The 25,032-nt window shown below is 41.9% G+C and overlaps 3 protein-coding genes and 1 long non-coding RNA gene across 5 annotated transcripts; 1 reads left to right on the forward strand and 3 right to left on the reverse strand.

Annotated features, from left to right (window-relative positions):
- LOC126384070 (uncharacterized) lies at positions 1-24,333 on the forward strand. 2 transcript variants are annotated; one of them, XR_007569225.1, is made up of 3 exons: positions 1-1,354; positions 21,009-21,119; positions 22,974-24,333. It is a non-coding gene; the product is annotated as an uncharacterized LOC126384070 (long non-coding RNA). The 2 variants fall into 2 exon arrangements; XR_007569224.1 differs by lacking the exon at positions 1-1,354 and having other exon boundaries at positions 20,299-21,119.
- On the reverse strand, positions 2,611-5,289 carry hoxa9a (homeobox A9a). The gene is made up of 2 exons (XM_050034936.1): positions 4,088-5,289; positions 2,611-3,710 (listed from the first exon to the last, which is right to left on the reverse strand). Exons 1-2 carry the CDS (start codon positions 4,638-4,640, stop codon positions 3,466-3,468), a joined length of 798 nt encoding a protein of 265 aa, XP_049890893.1. The 5' UTR covers positions 4,641-5,289; the 3' UTR covers positions 2,611-3,465.
- On the reverse strand, positions 8,265-14,744 carry LOC126384061 (homeobox protein Hox-A10). The gene is made up of 3 exons (XM_050034930.1): positions 14,502-14,744; positions 10,257-11,262; positions 8,265-9,305 (listed from the first exon to the last, which is right to left on the reverse strand). The coding sequence occupies exons 2-3, from the start codon at positions 11,116-11,118 to the stop codon at positions 9,031-9,033; spliced, it is 1,137 nt and encodes a 378-aa protein (XP_049890887.1). The 5' UTR covers positions 11,119-11,262; positions 14,502-14,744; the 3' UTR covers positions 8,265-9,030.
- hoxa11a (homeobox A11a) lies at positions 15,852-18,789 on the reverse strand. Its single transcript, XM_050034934.1, has 2 exons — positions 18,010-18,789; positions 15,852-17,202 (listed from the first exon to the last, which is right to left on the reverse strand). Exons 1-2 carry the CDS (start codon positions 18,671-18,673, stop codon positions 16,970-16,972), a joined length of 897 nt encoding a protein of 298 aa, XP_049890891.1. The 5' UTR covers positions 18,674-18,789; the 3' UTR covers positions 15,852-16,969.
- Positions 24,334-25,032: the final 699 nt, after the last annotated feature.

Consider the following 25,032-nt stretch of genomic DNA (forward strand, 5'->3'; position numbering starts at 1 on the left):
GTGGAATTTGTAGTTATGGTCGTTTTAACTTATATAAGGTGTCTATATAAGATTATATTAAATATTTTATAATTTTTTATTTATGATTATAATTGTGAATACTATGCACTAACAAGATTTATTTTCGGTGAGAAATTGACGGGAATGTGAATAAAACCCCTTTAATTGCACTAGCTATTATTATTATTACTATTATTATTATTATTATTATTATTATTATTATTATTGATGATGATGCTCAATTCATCCTACATGTTTTTACTGGCATTGCAGTGTTTCCTAATTGATTGAACTGATTCAACTGATTGAATTAATTGATTGAATTACCAATAAATTAATAAATCCAAGCATGCCTATAAAAATAAACCCACAAATATAAAAGAGAAAATTGTCAGAATAAAGCTTCAATAAAAAAAAAGACTATTGATATTACTACAGTAATATAAAAACAATAACAACTTACTACTATTAGGCTACTTCTTCCTCTACAATAATAACAATATTAATAATGACAATAACAACAATGATAATTTCACAATATTTGTGAACATGTAAAAACAATTTCCAGCCGGTTGTGTTGTGTTTATAACTGAGGCCTAAATCAAAAACCCTTCGGTTGAAAGATATATCTTAGTTAGGATATTAAGTTCCACATTAATAGATGCAAATAAGAAAACATTTTTAATGTTATAACTCTTCTATTAAACAACTTAACTTGTTTCGGTTGATGTGCGTCTATGAAGCCGTGTGAAAACATTAGAGAGACAAACATGAAACAGGGAGCGGCTGTCTGAATGCAGGAGCAGTAATCCTGCAGTCGCTGTGTGCTGGCTGTTTCATTCCTCCCTGCAGAGCCGCAGGCTGGAGACGCAGCTCTGCGCTGAGACTGTAAAAAGGTGTGAAATTATTTTGCTGGACTCTTAAAAATGTTACTACAGTTTGTTCTCCAGTGCAGGTTCATTAGGGAGAAGGGTTAAAAGTAGTAGGGTGATGTTGTGGAACAGTGTCGCCACCCTCTGGTGACTTACAGGGACTGCAGGGTGGGGAGGCAGCAGTGCGCAGGCGTGTTTCCTTTCTGTTGCAATCCCGGATAAAATGCAGGATTAAAGTCAGAGAAATGACGCTCCAAAGGTAACGGTATGTTTTTGTTTCGGTTTGGATTTTAAGTAAACCGCGGATGTCTTTAAACAGACTTGTCCAGACTTATTTTGTAAAAAAGCATCATCTATAGGCCTACCACTGTGTTTGGAGCTAGCTGCTGCCTTTATTGCTCCTTCTCCTTTAGGACGGGCCCAGCAAAGGAGCAGAGGGCGGAAGGTTCCCAGGTAGAAACAAAGGATCGCTCCAAATGACCGTGAGTCCTGCGCGTCCCCGTCGGGGAGAATCCAATAAAGCTGATCATTTCCGCTCGGCCTTTTGTCCAGAGCGCAGTCCCACAGAAAGAGAAGAAAAAACAAATGGGTGCCATTCTGGAAACGGCCTAATTGTGTCTGGACGGCCATAAAACCATTAAAACTGGAATGCCAGACAGTATAGCAGACCAGGCGTTTTATTGCACTGTCTCTGGTCGAGTCTTTGAAGTTTGGGTCCATCTGCGTCCCTTAACGCGTCACAACAGCACTCCAGTTGGACTAAAGTCCGAGTTACCTTCTAACTACAATAATCAGTTTGTGTGCAGTCTTTAATGAGAACTAAATAACCTGGTGTATGTGACAGAGCCGTGAGGATCGACCATGAGCTCCTAGCAGCTCTGCAGCTAGCTCACATTAGATTTACTGCGTCTCCTATTTTCTATGTCCTTGTGCCAAATATTTCCTCCAACATGCAGGGACTTGAACCAGCCTTAAAAAACGCAGAGGCCATATTTTAAAACTAAAACCTCTTCTCTAAAACCTTTGGGACAGACTATTTGAGGTCACGTTGCGCTTCAAATCCAAAATTCCTGGGGCTGTTATATTTCATAATATTTATTCAAAAAGCGTTCCTGTTGTAAAATGGCTGTGTTGACATGGCGCTAATGACGGAGCTTTTGGGCTGAGCGGCCTTGTCATATCTGAGCTGAACAGCAGCACATCGGCTGCATTATTTTGGGCTTCAGCTGTCGAAGCCCTCGATGTCTTTTTTTGTTTTGTGTCCTCTCGCCTCGCAGCGCTTTGCACCCCATAAAAGGTTATAGCGGTAATTGTCTTTTATGGCTGTATACAGCTAACAACATCCTCTGCCAAGACGCAGCTCTGTCCCCAATCCAGAAACTCACACACGCACACACACACATATTCACCTATAGGTGTGTGCGTTTTAATTATGTGAGTGTGTGTGTGTGCGCCCTGCAAATTAAAAGGCTGGAGATTAATTAGAAATACCTGTTAAAACTATCTAATTTGAGCCAACCCTCTATTATTAATTGCTCAAATATTCAAATATATTTGACAATTTCCTTTATATATTTGTGTGTGTGTGCATGCATGTGTGTGTGGTTGACAGCAGTAACCTTCATATTTTTGCAGTGCAAAAAAAAAAGCACCAAAACAAGACTTTCTGCGCTGCAAGAATTCGTGAAATGAGACATACAAAACATATAATTAATTTCGATGTGAAGCCAGAATGAAATAAGAGTATGACGTGCATGCATTCGCAGATATAATTTGTTTTATTTAATAAATAAAGTACAAATTACATTTGTGAACCAAAAGTCAGACGGTCAGCAGACCGTGAGGTATTCAATAAGTAGCCTACAGTGTTTTTTTATTTAATTTTCTCTCACTAACAAACAATATGTAATGTTACTCCCTGAAATTCATAGCATCTAATGCAAGCAAATCTACTGTAATCCGCCATCGGAGACAAAGGTTATTGTAGGTAGTTGAAAGACATAGGTAGTCAATCGTGTCATGTAATATAGCTTCTATAATATAATTTAGGGCCTACTGTTTGAGCATTTTCAAGAGGTTTCTGAGGTTTATGCACCTACTTCAAAATGCGACCAGCCTGTGTTCTACGGCTCCAATGTTAGATTCAAACTCATGGTCATCAGTCATAGTTCTAAGCAGGAAGGGAGAAACAACAATAAAAATTAATACATTTTACAAACTATACGCTCAGGTGACTCTGAGATAGACAACAAATATAGCTACAAAACCAGGACACACACACAGCTAGAAACATCCATACACAAACAAGCACAGGGACCAGGCCAACTAATACACTTTTAACGAGGTATTAATTCAAATCAACATAAGAAAAAAAGAACAAATACAAAACGAGTGGGCACCGTTAAAATTGTGCAATATAAAGGTAGTCGCATCAAACTGAAGCCCAACATGCTTTTTTTTACAAGACAAATAAGCCTAATAGCTTCTGTTATATAGAACAATAAGACAATGAAGTTTAAAAACAAGGTCCAGCAGAGTTAAGAGCTTCCACACACAAAGCTCGCTAACAGCCTAAATACTGTGGATCTACGGTTCAGTCACTCTCTTTCTGTGCGCCGTCTTTATTAAACTTCTTCATCTTCATCCTGCGGTTCTGGAACCAGATTTTAACCTGTCTCTCGGTGAGGTTTAGCAGCCTCGCCACCTCGTACCTACGGTCCCTGGTCAGGTAGGTGTTAAAGAGGAACTCTTTCTCCAGCTCCAGGATCTGGTGCTTGGTGTACGGACAGCGCTTTTTTCTCGTGGCACTCGCGTGGAGCCAGTTGGACACTGGGTTATCTGGAAAGAGTGGGGTGCGACAGTGGTGTGAGGGTCCGGTGCCGAGTGACCAAATGCAAAAACAAACATCACTTTTATATATTACAAAAAAAAAATCCAATTTCTTGTGATGAAAATAAAGATGATTATACATATAAACCTGCAGCTACATCCAAATAAAACATCCACTTGTTTATCTTTACTCACTTTAAAAGCTTCAGAATGTTATCTAATATAGCAATGGGAGCTCTGCCATTAACAGTCCCCATAAGGAAATGGCACGTTCAGAATGGCATCTGTTCAGACGCGCACCCCCATCACGCACCCCAGTCCTCACAGCTTTATGCGGTATAAATAGTAGGTAGCCTATAAACATAAAGGACTCTGCAGCGACTTACTTGGATCGAGGCCCGGTTTCTCTTCACCTTCACCGCTTATGTCCCCTGCCTGGCCGGACAGTGCGTCCTTCTCCACCGGTGATGCCGTCGCCACAGTCCCGTTGGCGTAATCGGAGAGCAGCAGCGCCGTGTGAGAGCCGGGCAGCGCGCCGTCAGCTCGCGTCCCCAGACCCTCCGGTTTGATTCCGTAGTGATGGGTCGTCGGTAATCCGGCCATGGGCAGGGAACCAGACATGGGCTCCAGCAGCCACGACTGATAGCGACCATCTGTATCTGCACCGACCGGGCCTTGGGGATGCCCATAGTGGTGATGATATACAGACGAGACGGTGCCCGGGAACTGAGCAGGGACGTGGCTCCATGACGGCCCGAATACCGGAGGTTTGGACGGGAAGGTGCAGGTTCCAAGCTCGCTGTGGTCGCTGATGGAGGCGGGCTGCCTGGAGTGCTGGAGCCCGGGACCGGAGGGGTATCTCGGCACAGAGAGCTCCTCGCTCTCGGGCAGAATGAGGGAATCGACGTAGTAACTAGTCAGTGTTCCGGATGTCGACATGGCAGAAAAATTATACGTTCACATGTACGCAGTCGTACAACAGATACATGCAAAAGTAAAAACGGCGCACACACACACCAAACACACACATACACACGCAGTAAACCCAGCCTCACAAAATAACAATGTGGAGAAATCAAGTAGCAACTTGGCCCCACTGAGAACTACAGTGGGCTAGTAATGGGGAGACAGGCTGCCATGCCATTGGGTAGCAGACACACGTGATCATAAAGGCTGAACAATAAAGGATAAATCAATCCCTTTGGTCATTAAATACTCACCCGCTCCTCTATAACAACCTCTAGTTTTAAAGCTAAGCATGATCAAGATATGACTTAGATCTGTTATCTGCGAGACAGAAAATATGAATGACTGAATGGAAAACATCTTTTACAGTAACTCAACCTACTGCTGCTGTGAAAAACCCCTTCTCGGTTATCCAAAACGATACAGTATGTTTTTGGAGGCCTTATTTTACGAGGTACTTTATAGGACACGTAAGCACCCTACCATTGCTGTTCACCAAAACACATTTTAACCAGCACTATATTAAAGAAACGTAGCAGCTCAAAGCTGGATCAACGTATCAATTTACTACAAGCCTATACAGATTACACTCTTATTTTGTTCCTTTTCGGCTGTATTAGACATCCTCCAGTGTTCGTATATTTTCCCTTTTTTAAAGAAACATAAAACATATTTAACAGACAAAAACTGACAAACATACCAGAAGTAAGCGGGTCAATTCTAATATTAAGCTAAATAGTTATTTTGAGTTCACTCAGCTATACAAGAAAGCTGAATTGGAAACATTACGCATATAAGCACAATGCTTACATGGTGTTATTTTTAACAATAACCACATTTAGTGATTTAGACGTGGATATTTCACGTCACTATATGTTGGGACTATTTCTTACATCTAATAATTCACATTGCAGCATGCATACAGTTTTAACGAAGATAATACAGGACTATATACACCTCTTATATATACAAAGGAAACATGAGATTGTATTTCTTTAAAATGGGGAATATTTTATTTTGAAAATTAACAGATTAACAAAAAGAAAACAGAAGCAGCGCTATTATAATTCAAAGTTTGTCTTGTTAGTTTCAGTTATTCAGCTATTATTACTTTGGCGACATTTGCAATGAAAAGGCACTCATAGATAATAAATAATATAATAAAGCTCGCCCATGTCTGCATGTTAGAAAATATAAAGTAATAGATTGGTTACAGCAGAGTCACAAAAATAGAAAATGCAAATATGAAATAGCATGAATTAAAACGAGCAAACAAAATCAAATATATGTGGTGAATATGTGTTATTAATCCACTGAATTTAAGCACAACCGCCTATTATTAATTAAATATTTTCCACATTGCATTAATGGCGGGTCCCGATTTCTCCCGTCTTTAACGAGCGTTTAACCCGTTTATTATTTAGACCGCCGTTATCACTTATACGGACCAATATGCTGCCATCATCACCGCCGTCGACAAATTATCTCTAATGCCTGCTTGCAGCCAGTGCATCGGTATAACGTTACACTTAAATAGAGCTAAAAATATTTTGTGGTGCTTGTGGTTTCCTCCTTTTAAAATTAAATGGTGCGAGCAGTGTCGAACACCAGGAGACAAAAGCACATCTAAATACATGTATAGACTGAGATTATAAGATGTAACAAATAAATAAAATAATTAAACTGATAGAAAAGCGCCCACTTGATGCATTAACATTAAAATAAATTAATTTATAAATACAAATGTGAACTGAGTTGAAATTCTGAGCTTTAACTGGCACAAAAATGCATTTATCTGCAAATGGATTGATGTAACATAACATTTACAATATACTGAGAATGTCTGAGTATTACAGAATTGTTTTAATAACCTAAACTCAATGTGGACTTTCACAAAATGTGGCAGCTGTGTGCGTTTTAACGTCCACAATCCCCTGAGCCAAACGGCACATTGCAGATCACGTCCACAAAGCTGCAACCTTGAGTTCCCACACATTACGCTGCGTGTTTTATTTATTAAATAAACGGAGAGCTTGGCCAACACCCCGCAAGGCCACAGGCAATTCAACACCCAGGAATTCTCTTTACTCTGCTTTTTCCTATTGCATTTAGAAGAGGAGCAAAGAAAAAAAAAGGTGCAAGCTGTCGATAATGTGCATTCTGGATGCAAGCTATCACCTCACTGGTAGTTGCACATTATTTGGCCAACAGACATCAAACAAGCCGAGGGGGGAAAGGAGCGGCTGTGCGCCTATTTGTGCACTAAAAGTTAGAATAGACAAACACCTTCAGAGGAGGAAAAGACGCCACTTTGCCAATGGCTCTCAGGCTGTAAACCTAAATCAGGGTGTTTTTTCACCCAGTTTACCGCAGGGGCTATTCACTTCTTTTGCCTCTGCAGATAACAGCCTGTCTGGCGGATCTAAATATCGCCATAAAGCCCTTCCCCTCCTTTTGTCTGAGCCACTATTGCGCAGCGGAAGCATCCGGTCTCATTGCCCACGGAGGTCGCTGTTGCCCCATTCACCTTCCCCTTCCCCTCCACTGCAGTGGTCGTAACCGAGGCCTTGTCTGGCGTGTCTGCGTCACTACTACTCACGGAAAACACTCACGGCTTTCCCCTTAATCCCAAGTCCACGACGCATATACTGCAGCTCAGCTTTGATCACGTTTAAATTCAGCACACATGCCCGTGCGGGCTTATCTTAACGACGAGAAGCAAGTAGGAGAAGTCTAAAGAAGAACATTACAGGAGACAAGTTAAGAATACACACAACAGCCAGTCACTCCTCCCCTGGTGTATAAACCACAGGGCTTTAGAACATGCTTCCAAAACACCTCTCCACAATTTTCATCAAATCCCATCATCTTTATGTCCCAGATTTGCTTTCCTTTTGGTTTCGATGTGTAGAACTGGGGCAATTAAGACAGTTTCATGTTGCAGAGTTAGAAATGGACCCCAACAACATGAAACTACCTAAACCACTCGACAGTCGATCCGGGCCTCAAGTGAAACACAATCAGCCAATTCATAATGCACAGTGGTCGTCGGTCCCGTCATCAAGTGTCCAAAAAACGTCTGTATTGAGAAAGTACAACTGTTTGTACACACTAGCCGGTGCAACAAGGCGCAAAATGGTACAAATTCACAATGATAAATGGACTTACCCGATCCTCGAAACGTTAATCCTAGTAATGCCAAACTAAAGCAGAAGGTAATGTTTTATCCACAGTGTATCTGTACAGTTCAGATTTCTAGCTGAGAGCCGGGCCTCCTCTCCGTCTGAAAGGCTCTCCCACGACTGAAGCTGCTCTTAGAGGAGAGGGAGAAAGCTCATATACCAGCCAGTCATAAAACTCTACAATAGCCGGCTGGGCATGCAGCTAGACGGCTTATAGCCTAATACCTTAATTATTTCCGATGGCCATTACATTAGCCTCTAGAAACATTTCTTAGCCGGTTCACAAAAAAACTAGTGAGTCCCAAGCGATGGAGCCCATAATATGTTGGATTTAGGATTTTCAACAAAGCCCTTTTTTCCTCTTCTGTAAAACACACTTCGACTAATATAAATGTATAAACCCACAGCACAAAAATACAAGCAGCTACTCCTCAATGCGAGCTGATAATTTATTAAGCATTACACAAAATCACAATGTCATATGTACACAGAAATATACAGTAAAAACATTCCTACTTCACTTTGCACACCGTTTTTCGTGTAAACGTCCTCAACGTGATTAAAGATTCAATTCATACATTTAGCTCATACATAGAATAGGCCTATATCATGGAAGACTACATCTAATGGTCAAAGGTGAATTATTTTTCCCTTGGTGATACATGGGCATTATATTCCAGAGTGGTTTATAATTGCGTAAAATAATGCACGAAATCTTTATATCATGCAGTTCCAATTAAAATAAAATTACATTTTTTGGCTAAATTTGGAGAATAATTTTTTGCCAGCGTTTCGAGGGAAAAGTGGGTAATTTGAGCCTCCTTCCAGGGCACAATGTGTTTTCTAAAAAAAAAAAATGCGTTAATTTAACTCCACCGACGACAATATCCAACCATACGACATAAGTGACAGAAACAGGTCGACAATACAAAAACACAACATCAGAAAACAACCGAATAGAACTCATGACATTCATTTTTCCTCTTTCTGATTCTCAGTAGCTCGCAGAGGACGATGCATCGACTTTAAGCGTGTCTGGAAATAAAGGAAAGTTGTACCCCACAGTGAAATGAGTCATTATGTGGTGAGGAAGGGAGAGGTGGGGGGGGGGCTGGAGGAGGGTGGGTGGGTGTCATTGATTTCACCAGTTATCTTCTATTTCAATGTGATCACCTTGTTCATCATGAAAATCCGTAGTTGGAGGTGAGCTCCCGGATCCTGTTTTCCCGCGTCATTTTCTTCAGTTTCATCCTGCGGTTCTGGAACCAGATTTTAACCTGTCTGTCCGTCAGGTGGACGCTTTTACTGATCTCTAGGCGGCGCTCTCGGGTCAGGTACATGTTGAAGAGGAACTCCTTCTCCAGCTCCAGTGTCTGATGCTTGGTGTATGGACAGCGTTTCTTCCGGCCGCTTTTTGCTGTCAGCCAGTTGGCCGTGTTTTCACTTTTTGCGTCTCCTAAAGAAAATGGCAGATACAGGGTTTTACGCACTGCAACATGGGGGACTATGGTGTGTGTGTGTGTGTGTGTGTGTGTGTGTGTGTGTGTGTGTGTGTGTGTGTGTGTGTAAGCGAGTGACCAAAATAGACACACACACACACACACACACACACACACACACACACACACACACAGGGGGCATCTAGGAGTGGGTTTGTGTTTATGATTGTATACACATTACTGTAACACTCTTTTACGCACTGCAACATGAGGGACTATGGTGTGTGTGTGTGTGTGTGTGTGTGTGTGTGTGTGTGTGTGTCTCTTCTGCGTAAAGTAGGTTCACCAGACTAAACAGTTGTAACGCCAGCAATAGTTTGAAAATATTACATAACGTTTTACACCAATAGTTCTGTGAAAGAGAAACGTTGTTTTCTGTCATGAAGCGTGAAAGAAGAAAAGACATTATGGCACAGAAATATATAAAAGGAAAATAAATAAAAAAGGCCTACACAAACACATGTAGGCCTACTTACATTTTACGCAACGCTCAAAATAAATATTGGCTAACGCTATGGATAGTTAAAATGTTTTATATTACACGTATGTATCTAAAAAAAATAATTCCTAAAGTTTCCATAATATTATAGGATTGCTTAATTAAACCAAATCTAGTTGTATCCTTAAATTTTTCACACATTTTTCAATTTCACGCATAATCTTTCGGGGCGTATTCATGCACATATACACCATTCTAATGCACTCATAGTACAACCAACTTAGAGACAAAAGACCCAAAGGCAATAATATGTAAATACAAAGTTTCCATACCCAAGTCTTGACTTGTCACTGCAAGTCTAACCTGTAAAATAGAACTTCACAGGTGCCATTAAAAAGCCTCACTCTACCTGCGCTGCATGCAGATAAAACAACAGTGCAGGACCACACCTATGATGACCTATGATTACCTTTAGTTGTCTTTGCTGGTCTGTCTTTGTCATGCTCTTCTGTCTCGTCAGCTGAGGAGGCTTCTGCATCCGAGGACTCGCGTGCCTCGTCGGTCCCCGGTGCAGCGTGAGACTGCAGGTCTGCGTTTCCCGAGGACACGGGCTCCTCGGTGTTCCTCCCTTCTTGCGCCGTGGCTGGAGCAGCAGTCGAGGTTGGTGGCGTGTGGAAGCGAGCAGGAGCAATGGGGTGTAGGCCAAAATGAGAATGGGAAGGGTTCGGCTGGGGGCCGTTGGTGTTGTAAAGTTTATGAGAATGTGCGTGCGTCTGAGACAAGCGGAAGTAGCCCGGCACAGGCACTGAGCCCCCGCCGCCGCCATCGGTAACTGTACAAGAACTCGAGCCGAGGCCGGCTGTCGTTAACCTCGAATATGTAAGATCTTCAGCGGTGGAGGCTTTAGGACACTTGGGCTGCTCATACAGGCAATAGGTGCTCTCTTCCTTAATATTCTGCGGGAACGAGCAGGGCGCGACCTGGGGACCCACCGGGTGCTCTTGGTCCAGTCGACATGACCTCTGCGCGTCCATCCACATCTCCATACCAGACATGTACGCGCCAGAGGCAGAAACCATGTTTTGGGGACCCACATCGCTCCGCTTACCCATACCTGGGAAGTATCCATAGTTGTGTAGTCCGTAAGGCACTTCTGAAGCGGCACTATGAGGTACGCACACCGCGCTCCCCGCGTAGTGACCTCCGCCGCTCTCGGTGCGGCCACTGATCAGAGAATCCACTAAAAACGCATTTCCTGACGGGCTGTCCGAACATGACATTATTGTGGTGTATTTTGGCGAGGGGAGAAGATAGCCCTTTCTGGCTGACATTTCTTGTGCAAAACATGCTGGATATGATTAGAGGCACCCCCCCTCTCCGCCGTGCGGACTGTAAAACCAATGGAAATGCTGGAAGACGGGCAGTCCCTCCCACTCCGTGGCTACGTAGCAGCCGGAGAGATATCCATCATGGAGCTGAGGCAGAGAAAGGAGGCAGCAGAGCAATCAGTGCGTTCCCTCACCTCGCCTTAATGCACCACCATTACCCTTTACATGGGGCGAGGTCCAACATGATACAAAGTTTAAAAACATACATGTTTATAACAAAAGCGAGGCAGCATCTCATTAATAATTTTTTAAACAAGCACTGAAATCACTCAAACCACCAGATCATGTCTGAAGCACTGATTGCCCCACATGCAAATCAAATGTTACCACAAAGCTCAGCAATATTTTCAACACAGTTAAAATAATCAGATTAAGTCTGAGTCATGGAAATGGAAAATAAAACTAAAAAAATCCAACTTCTTCCTTACACACACATTAAAAACACTAGTCTGCATTAAGGAGATATGGCTGGAAGGTGGCAAATCAAGTTTAAAAGTACAGGGCTGCAGAATCCCACTAACAAAGACACACAATAGTAAAGCAATGGGTCTTAGAGGTAATAAAGTGTTTTTCGCCTATAGCGAAATGACTTGGCAAAACGCCGTCTTATATGGTGCACCCTTTAGCCTCAAGACAGCCTGAGCTCTTCCGCACTAAAAGCAAAGGTGTGAAAACTAATATTGGCTGGAGATAGAGCGAATAATATCAAACGTACTTAATTACATCCTTTTTATTTTTGGTTCCACAGGGAAAATTTCTGAAGTACTATATATCAAGTTTACATCGTTGAGTTGTCTCGTCGTCCTCCTAAAACGATTATATTACATCAAACATAACCCGTTTTAACTTAAGATTGAAGACAAATATTGGATTGTGTAAAATTCATTAAGATTAAGAAAGCTATCCCCGTGCGTAAAACAACGACAAACCAATCTGTTGTCACCAGTAATTAAAAGCAATAAAAGTTACAGTAATGAAAAACAAACAGACGTTGATACAACAAATACTTGGTGTAATGTTAGACGAATTACTGCACCCTTTAGGCATTACATTTTTAAAACACCAAAGGCTATGTAACAGGATATACAATAACTTCCTGCCTATATTAGGCACCGGGTTTCTCCTCGTGATATAAAACTTCCCCGCATATAATTTTACATTTCACAGTAAAACATGAAACATACTTTCATGGATCTATTTGAAATTAGGATTTGATTTAATAGTGGTTCTATTTCTGTGCTTTTATTTATTTTTTTCTTACTAATTTAGGAGACTGAAATTGGTTCATCTGTGCCCAAATAGCCATTACGCACATCGCACACATAATATAAACGTTAAATCTGAATGTACTTTTCGTTCAGAGGTTTTGGGAACAGAGAGGATTATAAGAAATGAAGATAATTGTGCGGTACTACAAAATTACATTTAAAAAAAAATCTCAATCGTGCGCCATATAGAAATGGATAGATTTGCTGCCAAAGTATTGATCACGGCATTTTGCGGTGTACAGACACAGTGTGCCACAGCAAAGCAGGCATAAAGCTTGCACGTACAAGTCATCCTGTCGGTCCAATTTGGGGCAATAAGGGCCACAATAAAACTCTCCTTCCATCTCGTAGTGTCCTTGGCCATGTGCACTCTATTGCTCTCTCCAGGTTGAAGTTAATCTCGGCCAGCTTTGCCATTACCAGGCCCAGGTGGCCGCTTGCCCCCTGGGTTTTTTGTTTGCAGCCTGTTGTACTGAAATGAGGAAATTCGGGAGAAATTCATAAATTGAGCCCATTTAGGTTTTCAAACGCTCCGTCACTGACAGCTCATTTATGTACACTGGCTTAGATATTTTATCGCGTCAACGGTGGACATTTGTCAATCGCCGCTGCTCAAAACACACATATTTCAAATGACTTAAATGACTGGAAGTTGGTTGAACATTATTTATGCGTGTATGAATTTAATACAATACTCTATTTCAAAAGCAAAATGATATGTTGTAGAAATATATAAAGTTAAGAGCATTCCCCGCAGTATGGGAGATTTAAAAGGCCGTGCGCTCCGCATTTGCGCCTGTTTAGTAAATTCCCCTAAAAAAAAAGGTAAAGTAATTCACCACAATGTTGACCTATACTAAATAAAGACAAACTAACAGCAATGGGTTCAAAGCGTGTGTACTCTTCCCCACAGTGGCATGCTCCTTGTGGGAAATATGAGCCAGTAAGGAAACTAAATACATCAATTAATTATGTGTGCCCAGTATTAAATTGTTTTGGCCTGCACACACTTCATGGTGTTGTACTGGCACGGGGGCCTATCGATATCTTGGTGTTACAGTTATTAATTGTAGCTATTAAATCTTCATTTTCACAGCTGCCCGGCTATTATATCCTCAAAACAGTTTACTCTGACCACTGGCTTTGATCCGGCCCATATAATCGTGGCCGAAGAGGCCGTTTGAGTCGTATCATGTTCGTCCCGAGTGCAGTTATGAACAATAATGCGGCGTTTTATTACATCCAGCGGAAGCATTTATTTTTCACGAGAGACAAAGGAGAAAGAGACTCGGTCCACACGCATTAAGGGTCCAGAATAGCCACTAGCCTCTCGGAATGACACCGAATAGCCTCACAGCGCAGCTCTGTATCTATGACAGGAAGGAAAAGGAGACGCCTTTGCTGCCCTATCACAATTAAATCGGCTTTTTCTAATAGCAGCCTTTATCCACTTGGCACGTACAGAGAATAATGTGTTCTGGAAGGACGTCAGATGTTGTTAGCGGATTCTTTGAAGAGGAGGAAGACGAAGAGGAATGAGCATACAAGCCAGCTGCTGTGATTTAAGATGAGCAGCATTAGCATGAGAACCATCTGTAAAATGAAATCATTTGTTTTGTATCCAGCACCCGCTGCTTACTGTTGTATCGTTAAGATACTAACTGTATCCATTTTTAATAATTAAGGCAGGCCTTCCCCCCCCAAAATCAAAAACATTTGTGGTTAAACTGGACGGGGCTGCGGATCTCTCCAGGTACAAGCCCGGCCGTGCTATACTTCAACCATTAAAAAGCTCAAGCTCAGCAAAATGAATAGCACATGCAGCATGAAGGCTTGGCACAGATGTGTTGCCTTATTAGGGCCCCCAGGAAGACTTTCTCTACCGCACGGCCCAGTGAGCACCAGAGAAATGTGGAAACTAAAAACAAAACGGCTCCTATCTCCAACCAACAGGCCTCGCATGCAAGAGGTGAGTCTAATTTGCTGGACATTCGGGAGGTTTCTTCTTGCAAAAGAATAACGATTCAAGCTCATGGCTGTGTTGACAACAACTTTTACCTGCCTGCATTCGAGGAGAGCTTTGAGACGAAAAGATCCACGGCCATGACATTGGTCCCAATAGCGCCGCCCGGTGGTGGAGGAGAGTCTTATCCTGAATGCAGCCGTCGCCACTGTACTGATTCGAGGTGGATAAACCACACGAGGGGGAAAAGCCTCTCAAATGAAGTCGATGCAGCAGGCATGCAGAGGCTTTTCCTATCCGTCCTCTCCCTGTCGTTGCTCTCGCCTCCTTGGTAACACAGTTAATAACCTTGGGTCTCAGACGGTTTATTGCACTGCACTCCAATTGTACAAATGCCCCAGACTCTCAAGACAGCTTTTATGACCGCGTTGCTGCGGCAACGGGGAGGATGTCCCGTAATTAGGGACGGAATTCCAGCGCGCAGTAAAGGATGCGCAAGGCAAGGCCGGACTATGGCAGAGAGAGGCAACCATAAACTTCAGCCTCTCTCCCTGCGTTTATGGCCCTTTTGACTGTCATATATGAACGCCAATGCGCTGCGGCTAGCTCCCATAAACACAGTGATAACAACAGCAAATATGGCGACCCTCGCCAAAGGAGACTGCTGTTGGAACAGTGTTTCCAAAGCCAATCAGCGAAATGACAGCTTGCGCACATACACAAACTACATGGAGAGGCAGAGTGAGAAACAAATAGAAAACACTGTACGTGGAGAATGTTGAATGTTTAGCAACAATAAATGTTATGGGCATGTATAAAGTTGGATCTATAAGCTATCCACTGTGGTTCAATAACAAAGATTTCCTTCAGATGGAATGCAAGAGTTGTAAAATATCTCATATAGCTCAAAATATTGGGATACAAGGTTCAGAATAATTGCAAACACAGCAGCACAAACGAAATTTGGGCACCTCAGAATGCCATTTCGTTTTAGTTTATATCTAGTTGATCTTTGGATGCTCATAATTAAATATTTAAGGTTATTTGGATGCATTTAACAAGAATTAACAGCTTCATTATGTTATTGTCACTTTATGAACTTAAATTTCACATGCTGAGCAAAACAAAATGCTTAGTTTGCATTGGCTGTGCCTCTATGAGGCTGGATGGTTTATAATTTGCATGTGAGTCCTCAGATCTGCTGCACTTAAGTGCTTTTTAATTATTTGTTGCACATTAAGGCACCTGACTGGAATAAATCTGTTGCAAGGGTGAGATGAATGTGTGGATTTTGCGTGCGTAAAATGTTTCACATGTGCGTCTTTTTATTCACAAAATGTGTTACACATCTACATTTTAAAAAAGAAAGAAAGGAAAAAAGAAAAAAAAAGCTTGTGGAAAAACAGAGCAATAAAAACGCAGAACTATATTTTTTCAATTATCTTTTCATTTGTTTTTTATTTGGAAATATAGTATAATACACAATAGTTTGGGCATACCAAGCAATTGATTCAATGCGATGACCCTGACCAGCCCTGCCCTGACAGCACACTTGAAAATGTATCTTCTTTAGACTGCAAGTACCAAAGGATCACGAGTCATGACAAAAATATTCTGTTATGCGGTATCAATATCAGACCGAAGCGGCCCGCTGCATATACCTGTGTGAATCTGTTGGGCGTGTACCTCAGTGCAACTCCACACGGATCCAGTGGACGAGCTTATCTCTCTGGTTTTGGCCTGCGTTATCAATACTTGACTGATAGTCTCCAAAAAATCAGAAAGGACAGCATGGATTTGAACGTGGAAAGATACGCAAAATATAAATACTTATAGCCCTCATTCCGCAGGCTGCAGGAAAGACGACAAAAGCTCCTTTTGAGGTCAGCCCAAGACACAACACGGAATCCCAAATAGCCTGCTTGTAATAATGGACTTGGTTAGCCGTGGCGTTAAAGGAGATAGTAAACGAGTGGCTACAAAATAAATAAGCACACAAAAACAGAAACACATTACATTCTGATCCGTTCGGACTCATTATTTGGTCACACCAATACAGATTCAAAGTCACATAGGCGCCATCATCCTACAACCACCACTTTTCTGATTTCAAAAACAGAAAAAAAAAGTTAAACAAATCTTTTGATTACAAAATACACTGAATCAGTTAATTAGCGACTGCTAATTTTTCGTGAAAGGAAATTAAACAAGGCGTCTGTGAGTCACAATAATATTAACATGGGCCCTCGCAAGCACACTTGGCGAGGACCAAAAAAAAAATCCCTTTCTACATTTTTTCCTCAAAACAGAGTCTGGAGAGCGAAAGCAAAGTCCACATACTGACTTTATTCATGCTCACTCGTTAGGTAACTCAGATCGCAGGATACTGTTGTCCTCGAACTTGAAATTAACCATTGAGCAGTCTTGTTGTTGCTCCTGTCTCGGCCATTGTGGTACACAATGTACACTGGGAGAGTCACAGCCGGAGAGTCAGTCTGTCTGTAAACGCAGTCAGTCCCCACAGCAGAGGACCAAGAAAGCTGTGATGATGCTGTTTTGACCCCTAAAGCAGAGGATTAGACGTATAATATTGTAATCTATCTCTGTTCAGTTTCTTCTCCTTCATGCGGCGGTTCTGAAACCAAATCTTCACTTGTCGGTCGGTGAGGTTGAGCATCCGAGACAGTTGCAGGCGTTTCTCCTTGTTAATGTACACACTGAAAAAGAATTCTCTCTCAAGTTCTCTGATTTGATATTTGGAATAAGGGCACCTTTTCTTGCGGGTTCTCTGTCCATCTGGAAGGCAGAAAAAGAAAGCCGGTCACCGAAAATATACACATTTCAAATTAGCCATGACTATGTTACAAAAAAGATTTATACGCCCTGGATGTTGCCCAGATTACGCATGAGCGGATTTCCTCTACATAAAGCATTAATAGCATATTTCCCATTTCAACATTTCAACTGCCACATATAGTGATATTATATTACACTGGAAAGATTACCAAACCATTTGTGCTGGTTCGCTAGACAATACACTTGGGCTTTGACCTTTCCTAGCAAATGAAAACAACGTCACTTTCAAACACAAGCAACTAATAGCAACAGGAAAATGAGACCGTGTTGCATCAGACAGGCTGTATGAAAATATTATGTAATACATAAAGGGGGAAATGTACATATTGAAACACAGAGTCTATGATTGCTTTAACACAAGAGCTCATGTGTGCTAAACCTTAAACCAGAGGCGCAGCCCTCATTACATGCAAGTGCTCTTTTAACACTAAGAAAGCGTGAAACAAGCACGTTTATAACACATGGAATTAACGCGGGTCAGTATAAGAATTCACAATCATAACTGGCTGCTTTTAGGAAACGTCAGGGAGTGTTACAGAAAAATCACCGGCCTGATGTCTTTCACGGCCAATTTCAATTCCAAACACGTGATCCTGCAGTTTATAACAAAGTTTTGTTGGGGGGTGGGGGGTCTACAGGCCCTCTATAAACCTTATATGCTTATAAAACAGCATATAAAATTTTTAACAGCAGCGCGCAAGATTGCAAACTTTCTCTCATAACCAAGGCGCTGACTTTAATACGTACTGCTGCTGCTGGATTTCTCCTCATTGTTGCCGGAAGATAACTCCGGGCTGCTCGTCTCATCCCGCTGCTCCTTCGCCTCGGTATCCCTGCACGATGGTGCGTCCTCGGGCGCAGAGCTGGGCTGCTTGGTCGCCGTTTTGTCCCCTGAGTAGCCATTTGTGGAGGAGCTTTCCGACGCGTTCCCGTACGCCGTTTCGTAAAATTGGTCGAAGGCTTGTGGCAGCACGCCATTCCTGCCCACGTTCCCGTAGAAATTGGTGGCAGCGGAGCCGGCGCTGGTATGGTGGTGGTGGTGGTGGTGGTAGGCGGCGGCTGCGGCTGCCGGGCTGTTTTTACCGAACATGTCCCCTACGACGGCGGTTTGAGCTGAAAGACAGTCCCGGTGCACCATGTCCTCCGCGGTGGGGTAACCGTGGGGCAAGTTCCCCCGGTGCGGCCATTTACCGGACGCTTCAATGGCTGCGTAGTCCCTGAACGTCACCTCTCTGACGGGTTGGACCTGCGGCAGGTTAGAGGAGTAGGAGTATGTCATGGGGCGGGTGGACGGGGTCTGGGATAAAAACGAGGGAAGACCGGAGAAATCAGCCCCCGCCGACACGTAATAAGTGCAACTGGGCAAATACATGTTCGATCCGACGGGGACCCTTTCGTCAAAATCCATCATCGTAGTTCACCCTCTACTATAACTCTATGTTGGGGTTTGATTCCTCTATAACCGCCCTGAACATGGCTCTGAAGCGCCGTGCCTCTTGCCTCTTTGAAGCAGGTTCGCTAAGCAGAAATTTGGAGACGTAGGCTGACGTGGAGAGCCATCTCCATCCACTCCACGGAGGAGGAGGTCACGTGACCACGCGGCAGAAATTGACAGATTTTCAGGCTGTGTATACGTGTGTGTGTGTGTGTGTGTGTGTGTGTGTGTGTGTAGGAAAGAGAAGGAGTGTGTTTGTAAGAGTGTAAGAGCCATGACTGCTATGTGTCCTAAAGCTTGACATTGGTGTTTTATCGCTATGTCGGCTTAAAAACGAATTCCTTAACATGCAACGAAGTCAGAGGAGGAGAAATTGAATGCTGGCTGTTAAAAGACAGAAGATGGATTTCAATCGAAGCTTTAGCCAAAATATTAATATCAATTTCCCAGATGTTCTGTGTTTTTCCACACTATCTGCCCTGGAAAAATATGTGTGCGTAATTTACGCTTTTCGAGTTATCCTTGTTTTTAAATTATGCATCCAATGTGTGAAAAATAAAGGATTCTGCAAAACAACTTATCCGAATCTTACCTGACAATAACATTCACTAAAGCAGCTTTACTTTGTAGAGATAACATGGACCTGACTTGGAGGAAGGAGACAACCAGCTTATCTCCAAAGTCTGCTTTTAGAAACCTCTTAGTCATCATCGTTTGGTGGTTTTACAACATAGCATTTGGCCCAGTGGGCTTTTGGTTATCAGGGTCATGTTCAAAGTAGCGGCTAATGTTTCAACTGGCTACAGCCTTGTGTTAGTACCAGTATAACAAACTGAAATTTGGACAAAATAAAAACAGAACACGATCTTGAAATATACGGTGAGCAGAATACAAATTCAACCAAACACGCACAAAGATATTTTTGCTGTTCTGTGAAACCTTATACCAATAAACAACTATTTAAATTGTAACCTGTAGATTAAGAAATACATTTTATCAGTGTAATATTTTGTATTTTCTTTTGAGTTACAGCAGAAGGAACCGACATGTACTTCTCACAAAGAGTGTTTAGGCTCACAGGGGAAAAAATAATTGATAGTGTCGCCTACCATCATTAAAACATTCTGAGTCAATAGTCAAATGTTACAGCCTCTTGAAAATAAAGCATTTATTCTGTTTTTGAATTATTCTCATCCTACAGCTCTGTTTTGTCTCACATAAAGATTTAATGGAGCCAATAACAGCTCCAAAAACCGTAACATTCAAGCCCGCTCCACTTTTACGCACGGTTATTTCTTTACGTTCTGGTGCAAGTATTTATTCAGATGTGCGTCGTCCAGAGAGAAGATAGTCTGCAGAAATATACAAGACACTTTAATGTTTTGATGAATAACATTTTCCATCAGATCACTTTTTTTAATCCATTCCCATGACGCATATACTTATTTGCGTAAATCCCATCAACATACACACAAAATCAAAAGAATAACATTGTTTCTTAACAGATCTTGTTGCGCAGGATTTTAAAAGAAAATATCTGCAGATATATATCACAGTTATAGTTGTAAATATGAAAGCAACATTTTCTCCGGGAAGCTATTTTAAAATTCTGATTGTGAATATCCTAAATATCTTGATGATATAAATTGTCATTGAGGAACAGGCAAATAATTCTGTATTAGAAATTAATTTTCTTCTGAGGTTAAAGCAAAATGATTTAATAAATGCCCAGTGTCTTTTTATATGAATGAATTTCCTCTATGTGATTTGGTAAACATACCACAGTGCACATTCCCTGGCTCTGTGCTCTGAGGCCACCGTGGAGCTTGTTTTGGACAGGCTGCAACCTGACTCTAATGTGCTGTGAATGAGAGACCTGAGCTCGGATTAAGACCGCCGCGGCTGGCCTGGCCCCACAGCCCGATGTGCACATGGGGATCCAAGGGGCTCCTGATGGCACATGTGAAACACAACCTTAAAATATCACACACACTAAGACGATGCAAGCACCAACTAACGTCCGCTGAGTGTATGAAAACAGGGGAAAAGAGACATACAGCTTGTGCTATCCACCGTCCGGCTTGCAGGACATTTTATTTGGATAAATTGCAGAGGCACAAACAACTCGAGTGTCTCTGCGACCACACGCTCCGCCTCTCAGTCAATCCAGACAAATTCTACGACTTGTGCTGAAGCTTTTAAGCTGTAATTGAGCACAGGATACCCAGGAAAACCAAAGCCTGCTCTGCACAGACCTGCGTTTTTATAGCTGCTATAGTATTCTGCTGTGTTTTTTTTCCTCTCCGGCCAGACAGACACCACAAAACAGGCCAAGCGTGATAGGAAGTCGCCACCTACACGGACTCAAAGTCAGCAGCTGAAGACTTTCAACGACATATAAACATGTCTGTGCACAACTAAGGTAAGTTTCTACTTACAATCAATAAGACTAAACATTTTGTTAGATCAATAATAAAAAAAATATTCTAAAAACAAAGACAAGCAATGCATAATTAAAGCCAATGTTATGCCAAGTGTGTTTTGTATTAACAAAGTCGTTGTGCTGATCCTCTGACCATCCTTCTTGGTCATCAAAACTGCAGTCTGGAGCAGCGTAAAGGCTCTCAAAGCCAAAGCTTTGTCTGTACGGTCGACTTCAAGTTCGGGGGAGGGAAAGGGTCCTTTGCAGAGAGCAAAGGGCCCTCTGTGCCCCGGATGGAGTTCTTTTAATTGCTTTTGCATTTACGCAGGCTTTAGGTTACAAGATTGGTCGATAATGTGAGACTGTAACTCTAAACTGAGGAAAAGTCTAATGAACTTCACCTTCGCACTAACAGGGAGTACATCATGGTATGTAGGCCCTTAGTGTAACTGCCTATTGGTTTAAATTTAGCTCTAAATATTGTTCGTAAAGAGTAAAGCATTATTACTAAAGCATGCTATTTGGCAGAATTGTACCCATCAAAACTCTTTAGGTTGATTAGATCATCTTATGCGCTTTTACGCAAATGCAACATTCAGTTTATATCAGATTTTGGACAAAACAGGACACATGGAGCCTAAAGATAAACATCAAAGCGCTGACTTTTGGTAATAAATGACCACGAGTGGCTATGAAGGATTAGATATAGAATCCGTATATTTACTCAAGGACACCGTTTTCTTGACCTCTAAGTCAAAAGAGGAACTTAATTCCATTGCTATGTTTTCGTATTCGCGCGCGCACACACATATGAACACACACATACACACTTGGTTAATGTTATTTGGCTCAAATCAAACACTAGAATCAAACATTAAAGTCAAACAATTACATGAAGTCACAGACTTTGACACAACACATTTCACTTAAAATGAAGTGTGACTCTTATCCTGGAGGGAGAGAGGCACTGTGGTTTTGTCAGGAAGTGAATGCGACAATTCCGCGTGCCATAAAACCTTGTTAGACAACAAGTAAACAATCAAGTGTGGGGAGGATCTGAAAGTACAGTTTAACGCCACGTCAGGTAGGCCTGTGGGCTATAAAGCGAGCTAAATAGACGCATTCAGTGTCTTGCAAAGAAACCTCCTGTAGTTTAAGTCTTCAAGTGAAATAAAAAGCCCAGAGCTTTACTACGGGCTGGTTTTTGTTTTCATTTTATGGTAGAAAAAAAATGGGCCACCACACCTGCGCCTCAAAGCATCTATTGACTATATTCTTTATCTCAAAATGAAAACACCGTCTTTAGTGCAGTGTGCTGAGCAGGAGGCCGAAAAGACACACACAGGATGTCTGACTATAGAAAAAGAAGACGGGTGCTAACAGGGAGCTTTTGATGCACATGATCCAAAACATGCATTAAAAGACAACAAAATACAAATTAACTAAACATGGAGGCTTGGAGCGCGTGCATGGAGCAGTTACGCACAACCAAAACAAAACCAGACCTACCTGATTAATACATGAATAATTTGCAGCCAAAACATCTATTAAAAAATCTAAACTGCCATGTTAACATGGTTATTTTTTTCTTCTGTGGTATATTTACACAAGATGATAATTTTTTTTAAATCATGTTTTTGAACTTGAATGGTACATGGTCTTGGCTAAGCTGTTATCATGTTGCTGGCTACATTGATACGCGCCTGGAGTTGCGGGGGGATTATAAAACCATCAGACTGAAACACGAAACAATCAGAGCTTGCACTTACTTGCTGCGCACAAATGAACGAGCAGGAATATGTGTATCAGTACATTTGAACCTGATTCGCCGCACAACTGTTGATTTATCCACAGGTGACAGAAATGTGGGGCCGACAGCGATGGCGACGACAGAGGGGCCAGGCGGACCACACAGGGGCCATGCAGGCAAACTGACCAACTCCACGGTCAACGGGAGCACCTCTGACTCACCAGTGGGGACTCACAATGCTGGATTAGCCTGTAGAGGGTATCCTGGGAAACAGGGCGTCAGCAGCAGACGGGCCTGTATGGACAAAAGGACATAAAGTGGACTTCAGTGGGGGAATAAATGAAATTATACAAAGGACAAAAGATAGAAGGAACAGAAAGACTGAACGAAATGTACGTGTAGTCATAGGGTTTCAACTTATTTTGGAAAAAAGGAACCCACAATGTGCAGAGAAGGCGACTGCGTCAGAACACCCTCGACTTAATTTTACTATTGATATCTGAACAGATATCACATTCAGAGCATTACAAACTCAATTTCCTATTAAATACCAGGCGTCAAATTGCGCGCGCATGCTAAAAATAAAATAACTGTAATGAAGAAACTGATTCTGAGAAGGATTCAGCTCGCTGAGAAATAGACCTTGTGTTTTTTAAAGGGTGTTTTTCTCCCTAGGATGCTTTGATTAAAAAGAAAAAAGTCTGGATGTTTGATTTTACGCATCTCTTCTGCATTTGACTTTAGATGTGATCTCCCACAGCAATATCAAATTAAATATGTAACAGTCTAAGATGCTGACGTGCCATTTGCACAATGTTGAAATCAAACCAACGCGACGCTTGTAGTTTATTTTTGATGTTGAATTTTGAAATTTAAACGACACAGCGTTTCAAATGTGGAGAAGCAGGTTGTTTTTTGTAAATGTGAAATTCTCGGTGACACATAGAATATAGTTTGCGCCAAATAAAGCATTTAGATCATATATACTTCAGTCAAGTTTATTCGATTAAACGCACAATGCAAACACCGCCGCTCAGTTACGCGCCCCGCTCTTTTATTTCTACCTTGTGAAAACCACAATATTATTTCACTTTTGTGTTGCATCTTTTTTGATATACAAGATCAAATTAGGATGAACGGATCTCACTTCTCAGTACCGCTGTGTCATTCACGGGAATGAACTGATCCAAGTTCTTACAAAGGCGGTCATCAAATCATCTTGCAATAACTGTTTCTATGTAGTGTAGTTAAAACAATAATCTGTTTTACTTGGGGAATTGTGGATTAAAGCTGTAACTATCATATCAGACTATTGTCCGGACAGGATATGAACATGAAGCACCTGCAGCTGTTCTTAAAACATTTCCAGAGACGCACAGATTTCCAGAATCTGCCATGACGCTATTTTTGTAAACACTTCTCGATATGAAATAATGAATAAAACATGCTTTCTTCTGCAAATATATCATGTACAAGTTCATGTTTATTCCTATATTATAATCAACGTGGAACATGTATTTTGTCTTGAGGGAATTTATTTAGTTTGTGCTTAAGCAAACAAAAGCCACGCGAATCAAACCGACCCCGTGTTGCCACTGTAATCCGTGCCGCACACATACACGCTACATATCACTCCTTTAAAAAACAAACCTAGTCTATACACCCTTCACAAATGAACACAGTAAATTATTTGGCATTTATATTTCAAGCCACATGAGATCAGGGCAGGAAAACACCGTCTGCGGTGGGAAAAAGGCGCCGACTGAGGCTTTCACATAATCTCGGTCAAGTGCCTCTATTTGACCGCTGTCACGCTCCTGGATAAACGTATGTCTGCTCAGGTCTTTGTGGTGTATTACGAGATTATCCTCCAACCTCGCGCTTTCAAGCTTGACCAGAGCTATATTGTTGAGCGGCTGAAGGTTGCAGGCCCAGCCACTATTACGCACAGAGACAGCGAAGGTCAATGTAAAGAGCAATGGCTGGCGTTGGCCCTGTCTGTGTTCAACCGCGTCTGACAGGCAGGCGAGAGACACACCGGGCTGCTTGTGGGATATGTGGTCAATTTGACCTAACCACTGATCCGACAACCTCACCATTTATCAGTTTATTCCACAATACAGAGTTTCTACCTGGATTATTTACAGATTCTGATCATGTAAA

This window comes from Epinephelus moara, chromosome 22, assembly GCF_006386435.1.
Source record: "Epinephelus moara isolate mb chromosome 22, YSFRI_EMoa_1.0, whole genome shotgun sequence".
In the NCBI taxonomy this organism is placed as follows: domain Eukaryota; kingdom Metazoa; phylum Chordata; class Actinopteri; order Perciformes; family Serranidae; genus Epinephelus; species Epinephelus moara.

Coding starts and splice junctions, on each gene's coding strand:
- hoxa9a (XM_050034936.1), bottom strand. CDS start 4,640: ATGTCGACATCCGGAACACTGACTAGTTACTACGTCGATTCCCTCATT. Junction 3,711..4,087: donor GAAACCGGGCCTCGATCCAA/GTAAGTCGCTGC, acceptor CACTCTTTCCAG/ATAACCCAGTGTCCAACTGG.
- LOC126384061 (XM_050034930.1), bottom strand. CDS start 11,118: ATGTCAGCCAGAAAGGGCTATCTTCTCCCCTCGCCAAAATACACCACA. Junction 9,306..10,256: donor ACCAGCAAAGACAACTAAAG/GTAATCATAGGT, acceptor CATTTTCTTTAG/GAGACGCAAAAAGTGAAAAC.
- hoxa11a (XM_050034934.1), bottom strand. CDS start 18,673: ATGATGGATTTTGACGAAAGGGTCCCCGTCGGATCGAACATGTATTTG. Junction 17,203..18,009: donor GGAGAAATCCAGCAGCAGCA/GTACGTATTAAA, acceptor TCTGCCTTCCAG/ATGGACAGAGAACCCGCAAG.